This window comes from Amblyomma maculatum, chromosome 1 (genome assembly GCF_055883805.1).
Source record: "Amblyomma maculatum isolate TAMU_Amacu chromosome 1, ASM5588380v1, whole genome shotgun sequence".
Classification (NCBI taxonomy): Eukaryota; Metazoa; Arthropoda; class Arachnida; order Ixodida; family Ixodidae; genus Amblyomma; species Amblyomma maculatum.
In genome coordinates, this window is record NC_139344.1 from 473,818,660 (window position 1) to 473,844,605 (window position 25,946).

A 25,946-nucleotide genomic window follows, 5' to 3' on the forward strand; every position below is an offset into this window, starting at 1 on the left:
CGAGTTGGAAAACAATTACTTTTCACTATAATGTATCACTGTCAGTAATTTGTGCACAAGCCTTTTTTGTTGATCACTGCTTGCAAAAGTTGAAGCATGGAGTCCAGAAAGCTGTCAGTGGTTGTCTAGTCTATGTTTCCACACTCTAATTACATAAAACAGCTGGTCAAAATCTCTGCTCTGCTCATTTTCTATCTCACATGGCATATGAAGCTACGACAAGATATTAAGTTCCAATAACTTAAGCAGACTGGCTTGGCCACTTCATAAGGTCAACTCTCTTTTTCTACCAATTTCTCACAAGTATAGAAGAGTTCTTCGGGCTGCCGTTCTGTTTAAAATCATACTCAAAATCCAGATTTCTGCATCCCTACGGAACCATGATTTGCTGCCAATTTTCTGATAAACCTCTTTGCTCATTACACTTTGAATTTGGCAAAGAAGGCCAGCTCCACGAAAGGAGAACAAGTCCCACACTGCAATATTCCCACCTCTAAATTGTGTTTAGGGGCAAAGCATATAATGAATATTATCACTTTCACAAGGAACAACCTTAATTCATCAAGCAAAGTCACTATCTCTATACGCCACCTATCCATGACAGGTGTTCCTTTGCCTATATCGCCCTGCAATCCCTTTTTTTTATTTTTTTTTTCAGATGCGAAGCTATTGAGCTACACTTGTGGTTTTCTTCAACACATGGCACTTGTCATTTTCACAGACCATAGGAGCCACGTTAAATATTGATGCCAAGGAAAAAATCTTAGCAAATGCTGATGACAGAGAGTCACGAGTTTTCCTGGCTCATGCAAATGTCTTTTTTAGCAACTCTCTTTGTTGATCTGTCTTGTCCCAGTAAGATAAAAAAGAAATAGACCTCTTCTGAATCTTTATACCACAAAGACTGCAAATCCACTGACTGCATTACACTGAAATGAACTGAAAGTTGATGGTGTTTCATCCTAGAGTTGTGGATGCGAATAATTGTCATTTGATGGGTTCGCTACATCCTGCCCGTAGCTTATAAACATATGCGTTGGTGCAAGTATCTAGAGAAAATATCACTTGCAAGTAACAGCAAGTTACCAATAATTCAGAACAAGTGGAAAATGAATGCAATTGGTAGAGAGCATATTTGACAAAGATAAAAAATGAACTGTAATGAGACAAATACGCCCATTCCTGTAAGACAGAAAAAGGGCACTACGGCACCAAAAATACTCAGATATAGCAGATTTGCAGTTAATTTTTAGAATATTAGAATATATTGAGCATGACAGTCACTTATAAATGGGTTAAGAGGATCCACTTCGAAAAGGCCAATAGACGCTATCTCTAAAACTTTTACTGCTCTATCGATAACTAGCTAATGAATCTAATGCAGCTTTTTCTGCTGAGAGAGGTGGTGTTCCTGTTTCTGCATGCACTTTAATTATCACTCCATCCTCAGTTCAGCAGCTTTGCATGAATGTACTCACGATGACCTTCAATCTAATTTTAAGCTGGCTGATCTATTTTTATTAGGCGAAAATCTCCTGGACTGGATGGAGTGTCCGTAGAGATGCTCTGCAAAAACTTTTTTTGATTCCTTAAAGGGTATTCTGTTCTGCATTATAAACATGATTATCGTTACCCAAGTTGTCCATGACTGATTGAGGGTAGCACTTGTTATTTTGTTATATTGCCGCGTGCCTCTTGAAATCGAGGAAAAAGAGGACGAAGCTGAGTGCAGTGTGTGAAACTGATCCGTTCAGTGGTTGCCGCCTTCTACCCGTTACATTTTCTGGTGGAGCAGCCGGGTACGATTCCCCTTTTGCTGAGTTCCACCCCTCAAGGGCGACCGGGAGTCACCACGGATTTGACACCAGTCACCCGCAGTACCAGTTGCCGCCTCCAAGGTCGGTTGCCAGAGTTCGGGCCTTTGTCCTGGATGCCTGTGACCACCATGCATAGATCGAACACGAACATTGTGGCTAACGGAGAACGTTCACCCCAGTTCGTCGTCCTCCAGTCTGGAACGCCACCGTCCTTCCATGGCGAGCTTTATGAGGACGCTGAGAACTGACTGGACCAATTCAAACGGGTCGTCAACTACAACGGCTAGGATGAGCAAAGGAAGCTGCATAATGGATACTTTGTTCTCGAAGATTTGGCACGGAGGTGGTTCGTGAACCATGAAACGACGCTACCATCATGGGACCTTTTTCGTCGCCAGCTGTTGGCGACCTACACCGCCAACGACCGAAGGGAGCGTGCGGAGTCGGCACTGCGATCTCGCTGCCAAGCCCCAAATGAAAGTGTTGGAATGTACTACGAGGACATGATCAGCCTTTTTAGGTGTGCTGATCCAAATATGTCTGAGGAGAAGAAAGGGCACCACCTAATGCGCGGGGTGAAACAAGAACAATTTGCTGGGCTAGTGCGCAATCCACCTGGCACCACATCAGATTTTCTAGTGGAGGCCACCACGAGGGAACGAACACTTCAACACAGGGCACAGTACTATAACCGTGATGTGTCTGCCATGTCACTGGTCGTCTATGCTTCCGGCTTCAACGGTTCTGGTGACGTCTTAAGGGAGCTTGTTTGATCTGTGGTCAGAGAAGAGCTGAGACACATTCAGCTACAGGGTCTAACGTCATCATCAAGGCTTCCATCACTCGCGGAGGTCGTTCATGAGGAAATTAGATAAGTTGTGCCAGAGCCGTCTGTGCCTTCTGTGCAGCCACCGCTACCGAGTGTACCTACATACGCATCCGTGCTTCAGCAGAATACCCTGTGCAATCCTCCAACAGCGAGGACCACTGTGCCTCATCCAAACCAGCACCATAGTGGGTACAACTCTCCTAGAGCCAGAGTAGGCACCCCTACACTTGATCCAAGCCCGCGTCGTCCTCATCTTCTAGCTGAGGCACAGTTTCGAAAGACTGACGTCTGGCGTGCCCCTGACCAGCGGCCCGTTTGTTACCACTGTGGTGAGGCCGGTCACATGTTGAGGTTCTGTCCGTACCACCGCGCCGGACTTTGTGGCTTTCATCCACGTGCACGATGTCCTCGGAGTGGTGAACGATCACCCGAAATCGAGGAGTACCTGTCGGCGCATACGGATCCCCCATACGTCCCACAATACGGGTCCTGCGTCATTACCTCTTCCCGTTATCGTTCCCAAAGTCCACTTCGCTCTACATACTGCACTGGCTGCGTCGGGAAAACTAGGAACGACCTCCGGAGGTGAGGCCGCTGACGAGCAAACTGCCGAACATCCTCCATCACGTTTATTACAAGATAACGGCTATCAGACGGCGTCATGTAACGATGAACCTGAGTGCGCAGCTTCGGACATACCGGTTTCTATCGACGACTTTCTCATTACCGGGTTAGTTGATACGGGGGCGTACTATTCAGTTATAAGCAGTGGGTTAACCAGGAAATTGAAGAAAGTTTTAACCGAGTGGACCGGGCCTCAGATTCGCACGGTAGGGGGACACCTTATTAACCCGGCTGGAAGATGCGTTGTGAGAGTTGCAACTGACGGATTTGTTTATGTTGGCGACTTCGTTGTTCTTACCCACTGTTCGCGAGACGATATACTCGGTTTGGACTTCTTACAGGCTAACGGTGTGATAATTAATTTGCAAGAATCACGTGTGACGTTTTCGCCGAGCCAAGCCATTGCGAGATCTAGCGTCGACGGTTCATCAACACCTGCTTTACATACTACAGCTGCTGACATTACGGTCCCGCCACAATGCAGCATTATGGTCTTGGTAGAAAGCGACTCACCATGCGACTGCGATGTACTGGCAGAGAGGAATGTGGGCCTGCTTCTTGAGAAAGGGATCTGCGCTGCAAGAGGACTTGTTCGTTTGCGGGACGGTTGTGCGAAGCTCTAGATTACGAATTTCGGGACCGAGTTTCAGCACACTGCGAAAGGAATGGCCATCCCGTATGTCGCCGACTTTATTGAGCCAGCGAACATCTGTACTCTGGCGCCACCATCGCCAGCCAGATGCGGTGCACCCGGCACCCAATCTGTCGGTGGTTGAGCGGCGGCAACTCCTAGAGCTCCTTCAGAATTTTGCTGGATGCTTTGCAACGTCTTCGAAAGTTGGGCGCAACCCAGTAGCCAAACACCGTATTATGGTTGACGCGGAGACCAAGCCGATTTCCCAACGCCCATACTGCGTGTCTTTAACGGAACGTGAGACTATTCAAAGCCAGGTGCAAGAAATGCTTACTGACGACATGGTGCAGCCGTCTACCAGCCCCTGGGCTTCGCTTGTAGTGTTGGTGAAGAACAAAAGAAAACACCTTGCGTTTCTGCGTCGATTATCGCAAGTTAAGTCAGGTAACGAAACAGGATGTATACCTGCTCCCGCATATTGACGACGCATTGGACTGGTTACGCAATGCCAAATATTTCTCGTCACTTGACCTCAAGAATGGCTACTGGCAGATAGAAGTGGACGGAAGGGACAGAGAGAAAACAGCGTTCGTTACCCCCGATGGCCTTTATGAACTTAAAGTGCTTCCTTTCGGTCTCTGTTCTGCGCCAGCAACCTTCTGAAGAATGTCTCTCTGGACTGTAGTGGCAAGCGTGCCTAGTGTATCTAGACGATGTCATTTTCGCGGCTAGTTTTGAGGAGCACCTTTACCGGCTACGAATGGTACTACAGGCGCTACGTTCTGCCCAACTGACGATAAAACCACAGAAATACCATTTCAGATTCCAGGAGCTCCACTTTCTTGGCCATGTTATTAGTGCTGAGGGTGTGAAACCAGATCCCGACAAGACTGCTGCTGTGGAAAACTTCCCGCGCCTAACCAACAAAAAGTCCGTTAGATGGTTTTTGGGGCTTTGTGCCTATTATAGGCGTTTCGTCGAGAATTTTTCAGCGATTGCCGAGCCTCTTACGCTTCTTACCCGAGACATTGTTCCTTTCGCGTGGCAAGATGATCAAGAGGATGCCTTTAACAAGTTACGCCGGCGACTGCAGGCCGCCCCGATACTTGCCCATTTTGATGAAAACGCTGCTACGAATATTCAGACTGATGCCAGTAATTTTGGACTTGGTGCCGTTCTAATTAAGTGGCAAAATGGCAGTGAGAAAGTTTTCGCTTACGCGAGTCGCTCTCTTTCAAAAGCAGAGGCAAACTACTCAACCACAGAAAAGGAATGTCTCGTGGTAGTTTGGGCGATAACTAAGCTCCGACCCTATCTTTACGGCCGCTCTTTTAGGGCTGTGAGCGACCACTATTCGTTATGCTGGCTAGCCAACCTCAAAGACCCCTCTGGACGGCTTGCAAAGTGGAGCCCCCGTCTCCAAGAATACGACATAACGGTTGTATACAAGTGCGGCCGTAAGCACAACGATGCCAATTGCTTGTCGCGTGCACCAGTTGATGCTGCCCCTCCCGACAGCGATGACGAATTCCCGTTTCTTACTGTAGTCACGACCACTGACAAGCCCAGTGTCAACGGGCTAACCCTGGTTTATGCCCGCTTATTAACCATCTTGAAGGCCTTGATGTAGCTGTCCCAAGTGCTTTCGCATGGGGTTTATCCTTCTACAGCATTCGCAATCGCGTCCTATATAAGAGAAACTTTCAGCACAACAAGGAAACCTTCTCATTTTGCCGTCCGACCTCCGGCCAGAAATCTTGCCACGCATGCCACGATGAGCCTTCGGCTGGTCATTTAGGAGTCACGCAAACATTAGCACGCATTCGACAAAAGTACTAGTGGCCTTAAGTTGTTGCCTTCAGTCCAGCATTACGTGAGAACATGCTGAGATTGCTAGCGCCGAAAGACACCTCCGCTGAAGCCTGCAGGGCTTCTTCAGCCGATACTTCTGCCAACAGCCCCTTTCTAGCAAGTGGGCATGGATCTTCTGGGCCTTTTCTCAACGTCCACATCAAGCAACGGACTACTTAATGTGATATGCCGAGACACAGCCACTTTCTCGTACAAGTGCTGCTGAAGTAGCCCAGTTATTTCTCAACACCATCGTACTGTGCCATGGTGCATCATCGGTTATTATTACTCACCGTGGTACAGCCTTTAGGGCCGAAATAATGCAGGCTCTCTTCAGTCTTACCCACACAAGTAATCGCAGGACTACTGATTACCATCTGCAAACAAACGGAATGACTGAACGCCTCAATAGAACACTTGCAGACATGATTTCCATGTACGTCGATGTTGAACATCGCACATGGGATGAAGTCCTTCCATATGCAACTTTTGCATACAATACGGCTGAACAGGAGATGACGCGTCTTGCGCCATTCCAGCTAGTCTATGGTCATTGCGTCACCATAATGTTGGACGCTATGCTAACCATAAGTCACGGTGACGATGCCACCAACGCCTATGCAGACGTCGACATATTTCTGTAGCGGGCCGAAGAAGAGCACCAGTTCGCACGGTGCCGTATTCAACATCAACAACACAGCGATGCCAGTCGGTGCAACCTCTGACACCGAGATGTTCACTACCAACCTGGCATCTTGTATGGGTGTGGACACCAGTGCACCATCAAGGACTCTCCGAGAAGCTACTTCGCCGTTACTTTGGGCCATACGAGGTCATTCGGCGTCTTAGTAACATGACCTACGAAGTTGTTCCTCGGGGTCAACGACCATCAATACGGCGGCGCTCAAGTGCTGACACTGTTCACGTAGTGCGGATGAAACCGTGTTATGAGAGGGAGTGATATTTTTATGCAGCTTTGTGTTCCCTGCTTCTCCTGTGTGCGTCTAATTTGAGGGCACTCCCAGCGTCGATTCACCACTTTTGAAGAGGGGAGGTAATGCCACGTGCCTCTCAGAATCGAGGAAAAAGAGGACGAAGCTGAGTGCGGTGTGTGAAACTGATCCGTTCAGTGGTTGCCGCCTTCTACTCGTTACAATATAAAAATGGTGTTTAAAGCAAAGTAGAAAACTATCAAGATATATCGATCCTTCCAACCATTGCGCTCATCTTAGAAAAACACATTCACACCTTAGGACAAACGTCTGTGTCTATTGTGATGTTAATTGACACAGTTGCATCATTACAGAACTTGCTGTTGGGCTAGTCAGTTTGATTGTTTATAGATTCTGACGTCTGCTTTAAAGTTAAGGATGAAGCAGCTATACCAGTTCACTCAACTCACTACGCCAATTCTACCGGATCCTTTTGCCCCCTCCCCTCAAGTAAGAAATTTCGTTCCTTGAGACCAACAATGTTCTTTTGTAACCATCAGTTCGGCTTTATTAGAGGAAGAGGTACTCAGCTTGATTTACATAAAAGTTTCCGATGTTCGTAACTCCACACTCAAAAACGATGAATTTGCATTTCCCTCGTTTTAGATGTCTCCAAACCATTTGAAAGTGTTATTCATAATATACTAGGCCAGAAGCTTTACCTTTACGGTATTTGTGGTCCATTCTTTTTTTTATTGAATTACCTCACAAATCATTCGCAGATTATGGCATTAGAATTCGAAGTGAGCCGATTGTCATTGCAAAATGAGCACGGCAGGCTTTATTTTCGCAACTCTGTTATTTAATCTTCATGTAAATTATCTTAGCACTACTATGCACCACAGCAGGGTTTTCCCAACATGTGAATGATACCCTCCTAATTGCTCACCATTATAACCAGGCCATCTTGAATCTCCAACATGACATATAGCAAGTCATGAGATGGCTCCACGATAATTAACATTAACAGTGTGAAAACTAAGCTTGCATATTATTATTTTCATAGTCCTTATAAGCAAATCTCAGTTGTTACACCTGTTTTGTGCACTTACTTATTTGTGATATTTGCACGTCCCCCTATAGAACATGTGCAGGGGTGGAAGCAGGCTCGAGCATTTTGGAGCAGCTTTGGAGCAACGAAACGAGAGTTATGGAGCATTTGAATTATGTCTTGGAGCACATTTCTAAGTTGAAATGCTGTTGATAATTGCCTTTTTTTTTTCTGAACTAAAAAATATATAATCTGATTCCTTTTTATATACGTTCAATGCCTTTCCAACTTCACACTCATCTCTGATAAGACAAACAGCCAAAGCATATAAAGTGTATATATATATATATATATATACAGGGTGTTGCACAATTAGACCCACGCTGTTGAATGCTTCTCCCAGCTAAACCGCGGAATCCTTGCAGTTCAGATTTCGCACAGAAATCGCATTTTGTCGCTAGTATTTTTTAATACTAAATTTGTTTGTGGTACTTGCCTGATTCGATCAGAAGAAGTAAAATATTCCCATCGCCTGCGGCGGCGGCGACGCCAGACGAACCGCTGCCCCAGCGATGGGACTGGTGGCGCCACCTCATGCTGCTAACAACAACTCTGTAGCAGGAAAAGAGGGGGCGAGCGTTTCTGGCAGAAGGTTTGAGTTGTTATATATATATATATATATATATATATATATATATATATATATATATATATATATATATATATAATATATATATATATATATATATATATATATATATATATATATATATATTGTTGCGATACGGCAAGCGGATGAAACAGGAGAACAGAGGACAGAGATGACAGTGAGATGACGTTTTATGAAAATGTTGCCGGGCCTAGCGCGAGCGCTCCTGTCCACGCCACTGCCCGCTTTTTCTTCCTTGATGTCGTCCGTAACATGACCCGGGGCCACCGAGCGATCGTCCCGATCGTGGACGAGGAAATGCACGATGTTGATGATTCCATGGCATGATGATGGGCGTGTCTAGATGCTTGAAAAAGAGGAGGAAGAATAGAATGGCTTGCCGGCACGATGATTCGCGATGAACCTTGGCAGGACACTCTCGGGCCACACGTTGCCACGACTCCATGGCGGAGGCCAAGGCACGCACCGCATGGCATAGGCAGGGGAGAATGTCTTGAAGTGTAGCGGTGTGTTGGGTCGTAGGGTCCTTGGTCGGTACATCAGGTCAGCGGAGTCACATTAGGTCATTCGGGTCTCTCCTTGTGTCTTGTGGTCATGTGTGGCGTCTCGGGTCAGTCTCTCCTTCGTCATGTCTTGTGGTCGGGGCGGGGGGGGGGGGGGGACGGGGCGGAGGAACGGCAAGGTCTTGCTGGGTCCAGCAGGCTGGGGAACAGCCATGCAGTGCCTCCTAACGTTTCTCCGACGGCGCAAGAAGTCGCAGGGCGCTGATGCTCCGGACCAGGATGGGGGGGGGGGGGGTGATGATGAAGTACCCAGCACCTCCACCAAGCGTTACGATACGGCAAGCCGATGAAAACAGGAGAACAGAGGACAGAGAGATGTTCGATGACAGTGAGATGACGTTTTATGAAAACGTTGCCGGGCCTAGCGCGAGCGCTCCTGTCCGCGCCACTGCCCGCTTTTTCTTCCTCGATGTCGTCCGTAACAATATATAGCTATATATAGCTTTGGAATTCAGCCAGACCTACGACGCGCCCTGCTGTTCCTGGCTCTTATCCACAACAGCATTTTCTACCTTCCCCACCGCTATGCTACCGCTGCGGCGTCGAAGGTCACATCGCCAGGTACTGCCGCAGAAGGTTCCCGCATCGCTATAACCACCCAGCGCCTCCAACAGTACCCAACAATTGACAATACAGCCCTGTTTTTCAGCAATCCAATACTCCGCGTGGGTATTATCGCAACATCCAGAACGAGAATCTCCGCGACCATTCCCCTGCATCTGATTGAAGTGTTACTTCTTCACCCACCTTCCGTGTGCGTCGTTTTCCATCACCGCGGCGGCGCTCCATGTCGCCCTGTCAGAAAAACTAACCAGCACGACCAATGGGGGTGAGGCCGCTGGAAATGTGCTGTGTGCCAACATCCCTTCAACTACAATGCTCAAATACAAAATTCGTGTGTTCGTTGATGGTGTGTGTATATTAGCTTTGGTGGATACGGGTGCGACTGTCTGTGATGAGTAATCAGTTTAGGCGTTTGTTGGGATGCAAAGTGATGTTTGAATATGGCCGTGCTTCAACGTTTTGTGGTGAGAGTGGAGAGGCGTTGCGGCCTCTGGGTGTGTGTAGTGCGCAAGTGTCTGTGGGTGGTGCAATTTTTCAAGCCGAATTCGTCGTCCTACTCCACTCTACACGTGACATCATTTTAGGAATGGACTTTTTGAAACTTTGTGGCACTACCGTGGACTGCCGAAGTCAAGAGGTTCATTTTGATGGCTCGCATCTGCAGACTCTTTTTGAAAGCGGCCGTAATGAAGAAACAGTTTTTAGTATTACCGAAGACATAGTAGTTCCAACCTTGTCTGCCATGTTCATCCCCGTGTCCGTTCCACTTCTTCAGCAGGTTTCATTTCAGGCCGTGGTGCACCCAGTTCACTCAGCATGCCTGGAGAAAAATGTTATTATTCCTCATTGTATGATCTCCGTGCATCACAGTAATGCCTCGTTATGGACAATCAATCCATCGTCCGAGCCCGCAGTTTTACCCACCGGATTGAAGCTTGCCTCCTGTGGATCCGATGCGCCCTGCAATGTTGCTTTGGTCACAGATGCTACGAGTGCCATCGTACCTCCGGCTGCTGATGAAACTTCGATCTGCCACATCATCAGCGCCGATCTCAGCTCACCTCAATGCCGTACTCTTGTGGATATTCTTCTACCCTTTTCGTCTATGTTTGACTTTTCTCAAACAGATGGACCAACCTCTTGCCTTGCACCTCGGACACATCATACCATCGACACTGGTTCGGCTCGTCCTATCCGTCAAAAGCCATATTGCGTGTCCCCATCTGAGCGCTAAGTCATTCATGAGCAAGTGGAGGACATGCTACGGAAGAAGGTGATACAGGAGTCATCTAGCCCTTGGGCAGCCCCTGTTATTCTCGTATGCAAGAAAGACGGTTCGTGGCGATTCTGCGTCGATTACCGGTGTCTAAATTCTGTTACAAAAAAGGACGTCTATCCTTTTCCTCGCATAGACGACGCCCTCGACTGCCTCTCTGGTGCGTCTTATTTTTCTTGTCTTGATCTCAGATCTGGCTACTGGCAAATTCCAATGGATAACGCCAGATGGCTTTTATGAGTTTAATGTTATGCCATTCGGGAATGCTTTCAAAATAGAACAGCAAAGGGATAGCAGTCTGCAGCCTCTCTTTGCTGCCTCCCAAGCCAGCGCAACTACAAGCCGTTTTTGTGTGCGTGATGGCCTCCTATGGAAAAAGAGTTATTCGCCTGTCGGCCAGCGATACCTATACTCGTAGTTCCCAAGACGCTTTGCACGGACATACTGCGTGTCATGCATGATGATCCAACTTCTGGGCATTTGGGATCAGTTCGAACACTCCATCGTGCTCAAGAGAAATTTTACTGGCCCAGAATGCGCTCGACTATTGAACAATACATTGCCAGTTACAAGCAATGTCAACTCCAAAAACGTCCCACTGCAACTCCATCTGGCTTGCTGCATCCTGTGAAGACCCCGATAGCTCCGTTTGATCAAGTAGGCATTGACCTCGTAGGTCCGTTTCCGAAGTCCCTGGATGGAAATCGCTGGATTGTAACCTGCATGGACTACCTCACACGTTACTTTAAACCGCTGCTATTCCGTGTGCTATGGCACATCAAGTATCGCTTGTCCTGCTGCACTCAGTAATCTTATGACACTGGCCGCCACGAATTGTCATCACTGATCGGGACCGGCAATTCACCGCTGATGTTGTTGAAGAACTCATGCGCTTATGCACCATAACTTCCTGACACTCGACGCCATACCATCCCCAGACAAATGGCTTGACTGAGCGCGTGAACAGAATGCTAAACATGCTAGCCATGTATGTGGATGCAGGGCATAAGAACTGGGACACCATACTACCCTTCATCACGTATGCGTTTAATACCGCCACGCACGAGACAACTGGGTACAGTCCATTCTTCCTGCCATATGCCAGACCGCTACACTGCTCCCTGGATACTATCCTGCCCTTCTCAAGCTGTGAAGATCCCTGCCTGGCTGAGACCCTGTCTCGTCGAAGAAGCTAGGAGAATCGCCTGCTTACGGTCTGGTGCTTCACAAGAACGTTCCAAAGCAGGGTACGATGCCAGTCAGCGGCGTGTAACATACTCCATAGGATGATTTAGTCTATCTGCGGCGTCCAATTTGGCACCACGGCCTACACCAAAAACTCTTGGCCCCCTATGACGGCCCATATGTAGTTGTCAAACGCATCCGTGATTTAACGTATGCAATAGCCCGCCTGACAGAATCGGGCCGTCGGTCTGCCAAAACCGAACTATGTCATGTTGCCCGCTTGAAGCAGTGTCAGCCTTGCACGACTCACGAACATGCCCAGAGGGCTTCGTCTGAATAGGGGGGAAATGTCACGCTACTGACGACGATGAAGGATTGTGATGGTGTGGCAGAAGATGAGGAAGAAGCGTTGGTTTCTGGAAGCTAGTAGGCTTCATCGTGTCCCGCTACCTCAGCACCGTAAATAAACACCCCCTTTCTTACTACACCGTAACAAGATATATATGTATATACTACAGGCTGACCTTAGCAACCACTTGGAACAGACCAGCAGCAAACGGAACGCTTGCTGGTGCAATTCATAACCGAGCACCTAGTCTGGCCTAATGCATTTACCTATTTTGACCTGATGGATTCAAATGTCGAGTCTACCACTTCGACGTGCTTGAGCAGCGATACTAACTTGGAGTCCATATGAATGGGAATGACATTTCCACCCCCTATCTTGTGCATATCTACCTATTTATTTATTTACAACACAGCTCAAAGCCTCCAAATATGAAGTATTACATGATCCTCTTTGATCCTATGCCTGGGCTTTTCTGATAAATTCCTGAGAATTGGTTATTTTGTCTGCCAAAAAGGCACATTCGTAGCATCGCAGATGACTGCCGCGCCACTTCAATCGCCTTGTTTGAAATTTGAAATTTTATTTCACAACAAAAAGGCGAGAAAGGCAGGAAAAAGCTGTGTGAACAGCTTGAAAAGCCCTGACCCCCTAGCACACGGGGTAGCACAGAAGCGTGCGGCAAGAGAACACAGTCGGAGATGACAACATTGTTAAAAAAAAGTAAGTATAAAACAGGCAAGAAGAAAGAGAAAATCATATGACAACATTATACAAACAATAAACGCAGCTCTTTTGGTGATGTATCTGATATGTCAATGTTAGCATCCTTTATCATGTGATTCAGAAGTGTAGGCAATTTAAATTTTAACATTTGATTTCCATAATTGGTTCTACAATTTGGAACATACCACACCTCAGGATGGCGCACATTATAAGCAGAGATGTTTTTCTCTAGCCGTGCTAGGGTAGTGATGGCATCATTATTTTTTATTAAACTGAGTTTATATAAGCGGCATAGTCTGTGATCGTTCATGTTTGTAAACATGAAGGAGGTCAGCATTCAAACAAGGCGATTGAAGTGGCGCGGCAGTCATCTGCGATGCTACGAATGTGCCTTTTTGGCAGACAAAATAACCAATTCTCAGGAATTTATCAGAAAAGCCCAGGCATAGGATCAAAGAGGATCATGTAATACTTCATATTTGGAGGCTTTGAGCTGTGTTGTAAATAAATAAATAGGTAGATATGCACAAGATAGGGGGTGGAACATTGATAGCATTGAAGGGTATATCATCATTCAGCTTTACTACTCCAGCCAATAGTTCATCATTCTTTGCTTGAGCAATGCTTGTGCTCATTTTTAAAATCTTGGCAGTAGGCCATATGCCTTTCTAACACTCTTGAGAAGTTTTTCTAGTGATTGATAGCTTTGGTGTTCCAACCCATAAAGCTTCAAGTATGATTTTGTCTGACATAGGCCTGAAGTGCTTCTCAGGGACAAAGGACCTCGATGTTGGAGTACTGGCCTGGTGCTACAAAAACTTGTGTATTGTTTGCAGCCGGACACATTTCCTAATGGCTTGCAGTAGTTTATGCTATCTGCTTCGTTTGCTACTCTCTCCACTGGCGATTCAAAAGGCTAGAAGGAGGTGCTACGTCACAGACATAGTGCATCTTTTTAGCAATTAAAAACTTCAATCACGTGTGGCTCATACTAGAATTTACTTGTGAACAAATATTTATTATGCTCCATGCTTCTTTCCCTTACAAAAACTTCATCTGTGTTAAGCCCAGTGCAAGATGCGTTATATATTTGCCCCTGGCACTTTGTCATTGTTCCCATGTTCTGCTAAATTCGATGCCAGAACATCAAGGCAGTCAGTTTGGAGCAGTTTTGGAGTAATATTGCATTTTGGAGCAGGATGGAGCAGGGAAAGCAGTTTGGAGCAGAATAGAGCAATTGGAGCAGCGCTTCCACCCCTGCATGCATCGTAAATTAAATACCTGGGAATTCATCTTGATGCTGACATGTCCTGGAACACAAATTTAGTGCACGTATGCAACGAGCTACTAGGATAGCATGTTTGCTCTATTCTGTTAAATTTCTTTGCCCTTTCCAAATTCATAAAAATGTTGTCAGTGCTCTAGCTGACAGTGTACTGCAATATGGTATAACCTGTTTTAAACACTGTTCAATTATCTGGCAAGATAGAGTTAACAGTAGTTTGAAAACTTACGGTATGTCTTTGATTCTGAATACACCTGTACATACCCGATTTTGACTACTGGTACTAATTAACAGTTCTAAAATATGCTAATAGAGAAATTTGTAGGGAGTTTATACCAGCATGAGAACTTCGGTCAAAGGAACATTGCCTCGCGTGCAGACAACTACGGAGAATGTGTACAGCCTTATTATGTACCTCTGGTACTGAATAGCTTCCTGATGAGGCTTTTGCATTAATGAGCCAGAAAATTAGGACACAATAAGTTTTGGGGCAATAGCCTTCAATTTTATATTTTTGCCCCCATTTGTGCTTTATTTTTTTCTTGCTCTCTTGAAGCTTATGCACTTACTCTTTTTTAAATCAGTATTGATGTTCGTCAATTGCCAGGCACTGCCCCTCAAGCCTTCGCAGTGTTTGGCAGGCCTGAATCTATCTTGTTTTGTGAAAATAAATATTACTATTATTATTATTATTACACACGCAACACACATGTAATATGTAACATGGTGTCACGTGTAATATGGCCGCGGATGCCGCAGTAGAAACAAACTGGACAGGGTGGGAGGGGCCGCCAATTACCATACATTGGGATGGGTTATACAGGCGCAGAATGGGCAGGAGGACAAGAAGCAGTGGTCATAGTGACCTAGGCATACATAGGGAGGGACTGGTGATTCTGAAGCCATGGGACGAGCAAAGGAAGCAATCTTGTCCTTGATGATGTCATGCAACTCAGTAGAGGGAACACGTGGATGAGAGAAGGCAAGGACTAGCTCCTCACGAATCAAGGATCATGGTGCGCAGATCGGCTTTGATCCCAGGTGTTGCTGAGCTGCAGCGACCGTAAATGGTCAAGCCACTGGCACGAATGTCCACAACCCAGAGCTGCAAAGGCAAAAGAACCAATGCCTCTTGGAATCGCCTTCAACCATGTTGACTCGCCGACAAAGGGCGAGGACATCCTCGATGTAGGATGCGTAGGTCTCACCCAGGTGTCTAGCTTATTTGGATGCCAAAGATCTGTTGGATCTGAGAGGGGTCAGGAATGGTGTTGTTGAAGAAATGTGTCTTAGCCACGTAACTGAGATAAGATGAGACGTTGATTAGTCCCAGTGGTTGAAAGCGTTAACTCCATCGTATTGCTGTCCTCAGAAACTGACAAAAATAGGAGGGGAGCTGATTGACCATGTAGGCTGAGGTGCACAGAGGAAGCACCCGTGTATGCACGCTAGTAGTGACAGGCGCCAGAACGGCAGTCAGAGCAGGCGGATGCGACTTGGCTTGCGCCATAACAGTTGATGTGTTGCCAAGACAGAACTGTTCTTACCGTGCACACTCTGCCTGTGAGCCATTTCGAGAAACAAACTTCTTCGACTCACTATTTACAACCTTGACTGCTCCCCAAGCAAGCAAGGCACAGTGATGATATTATGCGATCGTCATCAGGCAAGTCAAGTTCACAGCAGGTCAAGGACCTCCTCTGAATAACTTCCACGGACTTGTGCTTTCACTAGGCGTAGCAATGTCATGTCCTTCTTAATCTCATCAGCTCTTGACCACTTTTCACTGGACACCAACCACTTTTCACTGGACGCCAAGTGGAACCAGAAACCCACTGTCTAAATGTGGAGACAGTGTTGCATTAGGTTTTTTGTTTTGTTAATACTAAAGGTCTGCCTGTTGAATTTTGCAAACATAACTTTAACCAAAACCACGAACACTATGATGGAGGGTGGCACTGACGAATACTGTCAAGAATAGGTTACATGCAACATAGGGCTTCTTTTGTTGTTGGTGATCAGTGTTAAATAGTAAGTAAAAGGAAAAACAGCCACATCACACCGCTAGGATACAAACCCACGACCTTTGAATTTCAGGTCGATCAAGTGTGATACGGCAGCTGTTCAGTCTTCCACTTTCTTACTGAACAGCTGCCGTATCACACTTGATGGAGTATCGACCTGAAATTCAAAGGTCGTGGGTTTGTATCCTAGCGGTGTGATGTGGCTGTTTTTCCTTTTACTTACTATTTAACACTGATCACCAACAACAAAAGAAGCCCTATGCATTCCTTGGTGTCGTTAGCTGTTGGCTCTTTTTGTAAGTACAGTTTAACCTTGATACAAAAAAGTGACACTCTCCAGAAAAAACTTTGTTATATTGTGAACTGAGGCTCTCTTTCAGTGGTGCAAATGATATCACACATCCTTGAAACGTTGTGAGGCCAATAGAGACAACTTTAGAAGAAGCAGCAAGCAAAATGACTAACGAGAGTAGTACAATAAAGTTTCGTTAACTCGAAATCGTATGTCTCAAAATATTATGTCAGTCCAGACTTTCTTCGGCGCCAAGCAGTTCTACACAGGTGCTAAAGTGTTTCCTCAGAAAATTGAGAATATCTCGAAATCTTTACTGATGGCTGGAGGTATACAAGCCGTTACAGAAAATTATCAGGAGCTTTGTAATGGTGACATTTCAGCAACCGCCACGCAGTGGATGCATTCATTGAATACAACCCTAAGCAGCACTGTAGAAGTCCATTGATGGTGTCAAGCAATCTTAGAGATCACACGCTCTCATAGCCTGATGGTAACAAGCAAGCAGCAGGCCACCGCAAAATAGCGAACAGGTTCGGGCTTCCTTCATGGATCGTGGGTAGCATTTTATACACGCACACAGGACAAAATTGAACTGCCGTTGACTGCACCCATATTTCACAGGACCAATGTCTTGATGATCAAGTGGGTGTGAAGCAGAGTTAAACCACCAAAACTGACATCAGCTGTGAGGAACGTTGTACTGGATGGGGCCAAAAAATGTCAACTCATGGTGTTTTGAGTTGTGCTGCATGTCCACAAATCGCCACATGGTTTATAGAAAATGAGGGGTAATTATGGTGTAAGGGTTGTTTTCTCTGTGCCTGTTAAACTGAGTAGTATTTATTCACAGCAGCAGAGGAGGTAAATATAGCGGATGTCCGGTTATAAGCATTGTCCAGTTCATGCAATGTTGTTGTTGCATATAAATTGCCAATCTCTTTCCACGGCGTGTACATTGGGCGGACTGGGTGATACATTACCAAAAGCCTACAAGAACATTCTAATTCTTGTGACAACAATTTTTCTGCTTCATCTACTGATCTTGCCAAGAATCGTTGTTAATGTGGTTGTAACCCTGCTTTTTGAGTACAGTATTTCTTTTCATTTATATAGATAAGTTAACAGGAAAAATAATGGAAGCTTTTTACACAGATAATTATGGTGATACTTGCGCCAGTCGCCCGTCTTTAGTGGTGTCACAGAAGGAATTACGATTTTTTTAATGACTGATGATCTTTGCTGATAGCACCGAGTTGTGGACTCAATGTCCATTGTGCAAAGAGTGTTGTGGACATATGAGTTGCTGCAATGGACACGTGAGTGCTAGTTCACGCCATGTATGCCGGGTTTTGTTTTCTGTTTTTAGGTATTTTTGGTTCGATGAATATTTTTTATTGACTTTTTCATTTACTTTTGTGGGGGTGTTTGTGTTTTCTTTTCTACACAGTATTTTGTTTTGCTATCTGTACTTTCCTTCCTGCAGTTAAGAAGAAGGTGAAGTCCTGCGCTTTTGTCAGCCATGTGTTCTTAAAGTGCACTAAAGTCACACAGCACACTTGCATTTTGTCCCTGTCGAAAAGCAGCTGCTGTGTCCTCAAGATCAGCAGTCAAGCGCCCTAACCCCACTGTCCACTGTGGCGGGGTCGAATGGGCTGTAGTTATTTCAAACACATAAATACGAGCGCCATGACTACACGAGAGTGAAATGACTGTCTCAACAAGTCTTTGTGTGCCAGCGAATAAAATGAATGGTCTAGGCAGCGCTGGTTTAGTCGAAATTTGAACTTGAACGTCTGTATACATGGGGCTTTGCGGAGGTGAACATTTTCCGTCTACTTGCGCTGCTTTAAAACACACTTCTTTGTGCAATAAGTAAAAAAAAAAGTTTTTTTTTCTTTTTGTTTCCAGGTAGCACAATGCCAAAATTTACTTCCTGAGATTGCAAAAATTTCCTTGTATTGAAACTGGAGTGCAAAACTACTTCGTTAAATCGAGAGAAAAAACAGATGCATTTCAATGGAAGCCAGGAGCTGAAATGAGAAAAAGTCTGTAGCATCAGAAGGATTTGTTTCTGAGCTAGTTGGTGAAACATGATTGTAAGAAACCACAGCCAACGAAAAACACCACAGAAAGGAACGCATGTACACAAGGCGGACTACCTGTGGGAAAGGAACTGTGTGGTGTTTTCTGTTGGCTGTTGTTTCTTACAATCTGTAGCATCGTGCACTCAGGTTTCTTATATCGAGGTTCAACTGCATTTTATAACAAGTGTCTCATTTTCCCCATGTTTGTTTGCTGATCTAACCTAAAATGCAAAACAAAACTTTTTTTTTTTCTGTGTCCTGCACATAGTTTTTTCTTACAGCCCCGCCAGGATGGCAAAGCGGTTAAGGCGCTCGACTACTGTGCCCAAGGACGCGGGATCGAATCCCGGCCTCGGCGGCTGTGTTTCGATGGAGGTGAAACGGAGTGGCGTCCGTGTGCTGTGCGATATCACAATCATCATCATCAGCCTGACTATACCCACTGCAGGGCGAAGGCCTCTCCCATATTTCTCCAATTAACCCGGTTCTGTGCCAGCTGTATCCACTTGACCCCTGCAAACTTCCTAACCTCATCCACCTTTCTGCCGCCCCCTGCTACGCTTTCCTTCCCTTGGAATCCAGTTTGTTACCCTAAGCGACCATCAGTTATCCTCTCTTCGCACTACATGTCCTGCCCATGTCCACTTCTTAATTTCTGATATAATGTCAGTAATTTGAGTTATTTCTCTGACCCACTCTGCACGCTTCCTATCTCTTAATGTTTCCCCTACCATTTTTCGTTCCATTGTCCTCTGGGTTGTCCTCAACTGAAGTAGAACTCTCTTGGTTAGCCTCCACATTTCAGTCCCATAGGTGAGTACAGGTAAGATGCAACTGTTGTACACTTTCCTCTTGAGCAATACCGATAAGCTGCTAGTCATTATCTGCGAGTGCTTGCCAAATGCGCTCCATCCCAATCTTATTCTTGTTATTTCCTTTTCATGGTCTGGATCTGCGGTTACTACCTGTCCTATAAGACATATTCGCCTACTACTTCCAGTACTTCGCTACCTAATGTAAACTGCTGCTCCTTCCCAAGGCTGTTGAACATTACTTTAGTCTTCTGCATATTGGTTTTCAAGCCTACCTTTCTACTTTTCCTGTCTAGGTCATCAATCATTATTTTGCAGTTCATCCCCAGAGTTGCTTAGCAAGACAATGTCATCAGCAAATCGCAGATTACTGAGGTATTCTCCATCTACCCTTATCCCTACCTGCTCCCATTCCAAGTCTCTGAATACTTCCTCTAAACAAGCTGTGAATAGTACTGGGGAGATTGTGTTTCCTTGCCTAACTCCTTTCTTTATGAGAATTTTGTTACTTTCTTTATGCAGAACTATGGTTGCTGTGCAGCCACTGTATATATTTTCCAGCACTTTCATGTACGGCTTGTCTACCCCCTGATTTTGCAATGCCTGCATCACCGCCGAGGTTTCAACTGAGTCAAATGCTTTTTCGTAATCAATGAATACTATATATAAGGGCTGGTTATATTCTGCGCATTTTTCTATCACCTGGTTGATGGTATGGATATGATCGACAGTAGAGTACCGTTTCAGAAAACCTGCTTGATCCTTTGCTTGATTGCAGTCTACGGTTGTCATGATTCTATTAGCGATTACCTTAGTAAATACCTTATATGTAACAGACAGTAAGCTGATTGGTCTGTAATTTTTAAGGTCCTTAGAGTCCCCTTTCTTATGAATGAGGATAATGGTACCGTCGATGACACCAGGCACTGCGTATACAGGGTGGCCAGTTTTTCTAGCACGATATCCCCCCGTCCTTCAACAAATCTGTAGTTATCTGATCTTCTCAGGCTGATTTCCCCCTTTTCATAGTTTCTAATGCTTTCTTCACCTCGACCTTCGTCACTGGTGGAACGTCTGACTGTTTTTCCTTAAAGCCAATCTCATTACGGTCCTGATTACTTTGGCTACTGTAGAGATTTGTATAGAACTCCTCGGCTACTTTGACCATTATCATATTCGTGATGACGTTGCCCGCCTTGTCCTTTATAGCATACATCTGGTTTTTGCCTATGCCCAATTTCTTCTTTACTGCTTTAAGGCTTCCCCCGTTCTTTACAGCATGCTCAATTTTAACCATGTTATACTTCCTTACATCAGCCACCTTGCGTCTATTAATTAGCTTGAACATCTCGGGCAATTTCTATTTGGTCTGTTGGATTGGAAGTTTTCATACTCTGGCGTTTCTTAATCGAATCTTTCGTCGCCTTAGACGGCTTACCAGTATCCTCTCTAACTGTCCTACCGCCTACATCTACAGCGCACTCAGTAATGATATCTCTGAAATTATTGTTCACCGCTTCTAGGGTAATGTCCTCGTCCTCGGTTAGAGCTGAATATCTATTCTGTAGTGAAATCTAGAACTCTTCTGCCCTCCCCCTCACCTCTAATTCGTTGATGGGTTTCTTTCTTACTAATTTGTTGCGTTCCTTCTTCAGATTTAGGTTAATTCGGGACCTCATCATCCTGTCGTCACTGCATCGCACTTTCCCAATTACCTCTACATCTTGCACAATGGCAGGGGCTGAACACAGTATGAAGTCAATTTCATTTTTAGTCTCCCCGTTAGGACTTTTCCATGTCCATTTCCGGTTCTTCCGTTTGCTGAAGAAGGTATTCATGATTCTTAAGTTATTGCGCTCTGCAAACTCAACTAGTAACTCCCCCATTGCTATTCCTAGAACCAATGCCATAGTCGCCTACTGCCTGGTCTCCTGCCTGCGTTTTCCCTACCTTGGCATTGAAGTCACCCATTAGTACAGTATACTGTGTCTTTACTTTTCGCATTGCTGATTGTACATCTTTGTAGAAGCTTTCAACTGCCTGGTCATCATAACTACATGTAGGTGCATAGGCCTGTACAACCTTCAGTTTATACCACTTATTAAGCCTAATTATGATGCCTGCCAACCTCTTGTTAATACTATAGAATTCATCTATATTACTCGCTATGTACTTATTGACAAGGAAACCTATTCCTAGTTGTCGCCTCTCTGGTAAACCTCGATAACACAGTACATGCCCATCCATCAGCACAGAATATGCCTCATTCGGCCTCCTCACCTCCCTCAGCCCTATGTGATATCCCATTTCATGCCCTCTAGTTCCTCTAACAGCACTGCTAAACTAGCTTCACTAGCTAGGGTTCTAGCGTTAAACGTTGCCAGGGTCAGTTTCCAATGGCGGCCTGTCCAGCGAAGCCAGGAATTCTTAGTACCCCCTGTGCGTCACAGGTCTGACCGCCGCCGTGGTCAGTTGTTCCGCAGCCGCTGGAGACTGAGGGACGGGGTTTTATGGAACTAATCATGAGAGGTTGCAGCCAATTACTGCATCAGGGTGGCCAACTCCTGTTCTGGTGAGGGAGTGCGTTACCAGAGGTGTTCACCGGCATCAGGTCGCACCCCAAACCTGTTTATGCAATTCCATCGATGCGTGGATTTTTATTTTTTTTTAATCCAGTGAAGAATTGCGCGGCACCGGGATTTGAACCCCAGTCCTCTTGCATGCGAGGCGGATGTTCTACCGCTATTCCACCGCTGCACCCATGTGCACGTTAAAGAACCCCATGTGGTCGAAATATCCGGAAATAGCCTTAGTCGCTCTGGGACGTTAAACCCCACAAACCAGCAAACCAAGTTCTTTCTTACAAGAGCCCCAGCAAGCTCTGCTTACTCCACATGTGCCTGCACTCCACACAGTTTGTGACAAAGTCTGCACTTTGCTAATCTATGCTCAGAGTCTCTAACAAAAGCTTCCTTATGGAAGCATGAGAATGATTATAATCTGAGCATGACGCATCTGTAAGTCAAAGTCATTTTAAGACACTGAGACAGTTTTATACAGAAAATTGCCGTGTATTACTGCTTTACTTTTATTTCTAGCAATCCACTTAGGCCATCAGCTGCTAAGGCATCCCATAATCTCTCTCTGGTCACACTATCTGCAAAATCTGGGGAGTGATGCAACTGGATCATAAAGCTAGTTTTGCAAGCCTGTGGTCTTGAACACAGCTGGTCCACCTATGAAAGGGACACACAGGCCAGAACAGACAGGCACAGCAACAGAGTACATGAGACAGAGGGCAGCTCAACTACAGTGCATCTGATGCACACAATATAACACATAAGGAGACAGCTTGCTGCTTATTAGGACACTAGCGAGATGCTTACAGGGGATGTGAAGCACTGGCGAAAGTAGCGTGAATCCCATGAAGGAGAGGAACCAGGCAATGCTTCGGAACAGGAATGTTGACAGGCCATTATCTGCATATGCCTGCTTGAACATCACCTGTGACAGAGTGGATGAGGTTCAGTGTAATATACAAGGGTGCGTAACACATGAGGGTGTTAGTTTGCAAGTGTCCTCACAGCATTACAAGTACTGCAGAAACTCATTGGTGTATCTCGTGAAAATTGTCGGAGAAAATTCGCAGATGACCAATGAGATTGGTGTGGCATACATGCATCTGTTTTCTACAGCATGCTATCGCCCATGCGAAAGAGACATTGATGCTTGTTTCTGAAGCATTTACTAGGCAGTGGCAACTTCCTTTTAGGCCACTTAGACATGTCTTTCAGGCAATGGCTTCGAGCTCAATAGGATAGCCAAAGGAATGGATGCGATCTTCTAGAGACATGCTCCTGATTTTGAATGGCTGCGATGCCTCAAAAGCGTGGTGATTGGGGCTAGTTGGCTGCAATGCACGGTGAAAAAATTTGCAGCACAAAAGAGACGTATGCACAAGCGTAAGGATTGATGCTTAAATACAAGCAACGCTCGTGGCGTGAAGTCTAATCACAAAGACAAGTTTGAGCGTGAAATAATATGCAGCTTTTCACAACAAAAAAGGGTGATGATAATTGCATCAGCACGCCATTATCTTTGCTTAAGAATGAAATGGCTTTTTTGAACAACTGCAATTAGACTTCACGTCATGGGCATTGTTTGTATTTACGTGTCAAACCTTCTCAAATAAAATTCAGTTAGACATATAGCACCTGTCCTGCCTTGTTTGAGCCTTACGCTTGTGTCTATGTCTCTTTCATGCTGCAAATTTTTTCACCATGCGATGCCTCAAACACGGATGCAAGGTCCAGATATTTGTTACCTGCCAGTGATGTGGTCATGATTTGTCAAGGCTACAAGGCTTCAAATGACTGATGCCGATGTCGCTGGACAATTTTTTTTTCACAAGACTACTAATGATGTTGAGTTAACATGTGTGTAATCCAGGAAAGTATCAAATTGAATCCTCTAGAATATTGCTAAATGGAGTTTGGAAAAGCACAGTCGGAGCTTTTTGGTGCAAGATGTGGAAGGCTTTTCCAGTGCCCGTACACATTTGCACTGTTCTCAGTGTAAAAGAAGCTTCGCAACATATCCGTAAAAGTATCCGGAATCCATCCGTGTCATTTTTTGATGCTTCCACCATCCCATTTATGTACTGCCTAAACACCACTCTAGCAGGTGACTGCCGCTGTGCCTCTGCATTGTCCCACTCGTATGCACTATCATCATTTTGGATACTTCACACCACTGCACTAATGCAACATAGAGAAACCTTGGCCACTAGGCTTATGCTACGTAGCATGTCCCCCAGGCTTGGTCTGCTCACACATAGCCACTTATATTATTCATGCCTGGTCACTAGATCAAAGGATGCTGACCGTTACGTTCATGGCGGAAGGAAGAATAGTGCTCCGTCATCGCGCCTGTCCTGTGGCGAGAAAGCGTGTGCGCTACTAGAGGCAAGCTGGTAGCATGTTGTTTACGGAACTATACTTTCCACTGACTTTGCTGGCGTTTATACGGAGACGACATGAGTGCTGAAATTTCGCAACCTGTGTCAACAATAAAGTACAGCAACATTCAAATACGCCCGTTTTGCTTAGTTGAGCACCTATTTCTAAATAAGTATGAGGGTCGCCTCTTACTGTCCAAATTACCTTTTCAACACAGACATACTTGTCTGCCCGAGCAGCAATGCAGCCTGCACCATAGGAGACTCTCAAAATAGGTTGCCTAGTCTGACAAAAAACTGTTGCATAACTGGCAACTAGCACTCGTATAATAACGTTCAGAACCAACTCGCACATTCTCAACTGCAACTGCTGATTAGTCTGAGCCGCTGCCTTGAATATCTTGTGCATTTGGCTCTGGAAGGAACAGCATAATTATGCATTCATTGGGAAGAATTTTATACGCTGCTGCAGTCGTGGCTACATGCGCTGCAAGTCGAAAGTGTTGTTCTGAAACGCTCCCGAAGCCGGTATTCAAAGCGCATCGCTGTAAACAGACGTGCTTCCAGCCTAAAAAATATAATTGAAAGCCCTTGAACATGATATATGCGACATGGTTTAAGAGTGTGAACAAAACACAATTTTCATCCTCCAGATGACATAAAAATTAAGCACTTGCATCAAGCGGCACCATAGAGAAAAAAGCCAATCCAGTCCTGCTCCCTGTGGCTGCACTACACATAGAAAGCTAACTGGATGTGCCTCGTGGCACTTTCAGACCACCTCTTCTACCGAGCATTAGGTAGTCTAAGTGAGCGGGTGGGAGGTGAGGTTTCGAGTGCCACTTAACATCTCCGTGCGCACACAGCATGGCAAGAATGGCAGGCGCAGATTGCCATGCAAGTGGAAGCATAGCGCCTAAAACGGGGGCCTTGTAATGTGAGTGCCTCACTGCGGAACATTGCTTCACCGCAGAAAGCACCTAGTTTACGGCCAGTCTCATGAAATGATACTCGCAAACAGGGGTTTTAGATAACAATCTTGAATAGACGCGCCAGAGAGCATAACCAGGCACGGAAAATATAGCAGGCTATGGCTCACATTAGAGCACCTGCAGTTACCTGCTAAATGTATGTCGCAATAAATTATTGCAGAATTACGAAAGTATGTTGGAGTTGGAGTTTATTTCTTTCTTTTTACAAGAAAGGGGAAGCTAAGGCAAAAGGCGACAAGCCTGACTGGGTCTTGGCTGCATTATGTGATAGCAATAATGCAATTTAATGGGACAATGTTATGGTTCATGATTTAGAGCCTGTGGAGCCAAAATGGATTCATGTTCCCTGCCATTTACTTTGGCATTTTCGTAGGTACAGATACTAATGTGCAAAGAAACAAGCTTGCTCATGGCATTAGTTTTTCCTCC

General features: G+C 45.4%; 1 protein-coding gene across 1 annotated transcript in view; it reads right to left on the reverse strand.

The window, feature by feature from the left end:
• The window catches only part of LOC146209985 (transmembrane protein 43-like), a 98,215-nt gene that overhangs the window by 4,028 nt on the left and 68,241 nt on the right, over positions 1-25,946 (reverse strand). Inside the window, exon 10 of the mRNA XM_084605855.1 lies at positions 22,955-23,072. Coding sequence (XP_084461981.1) covers positions 22,955-23,072 — 118 coding nt within the window. The remainder of the gene's footprint in view (positions 1-22,954; positions 23,073-25,946) is intronic.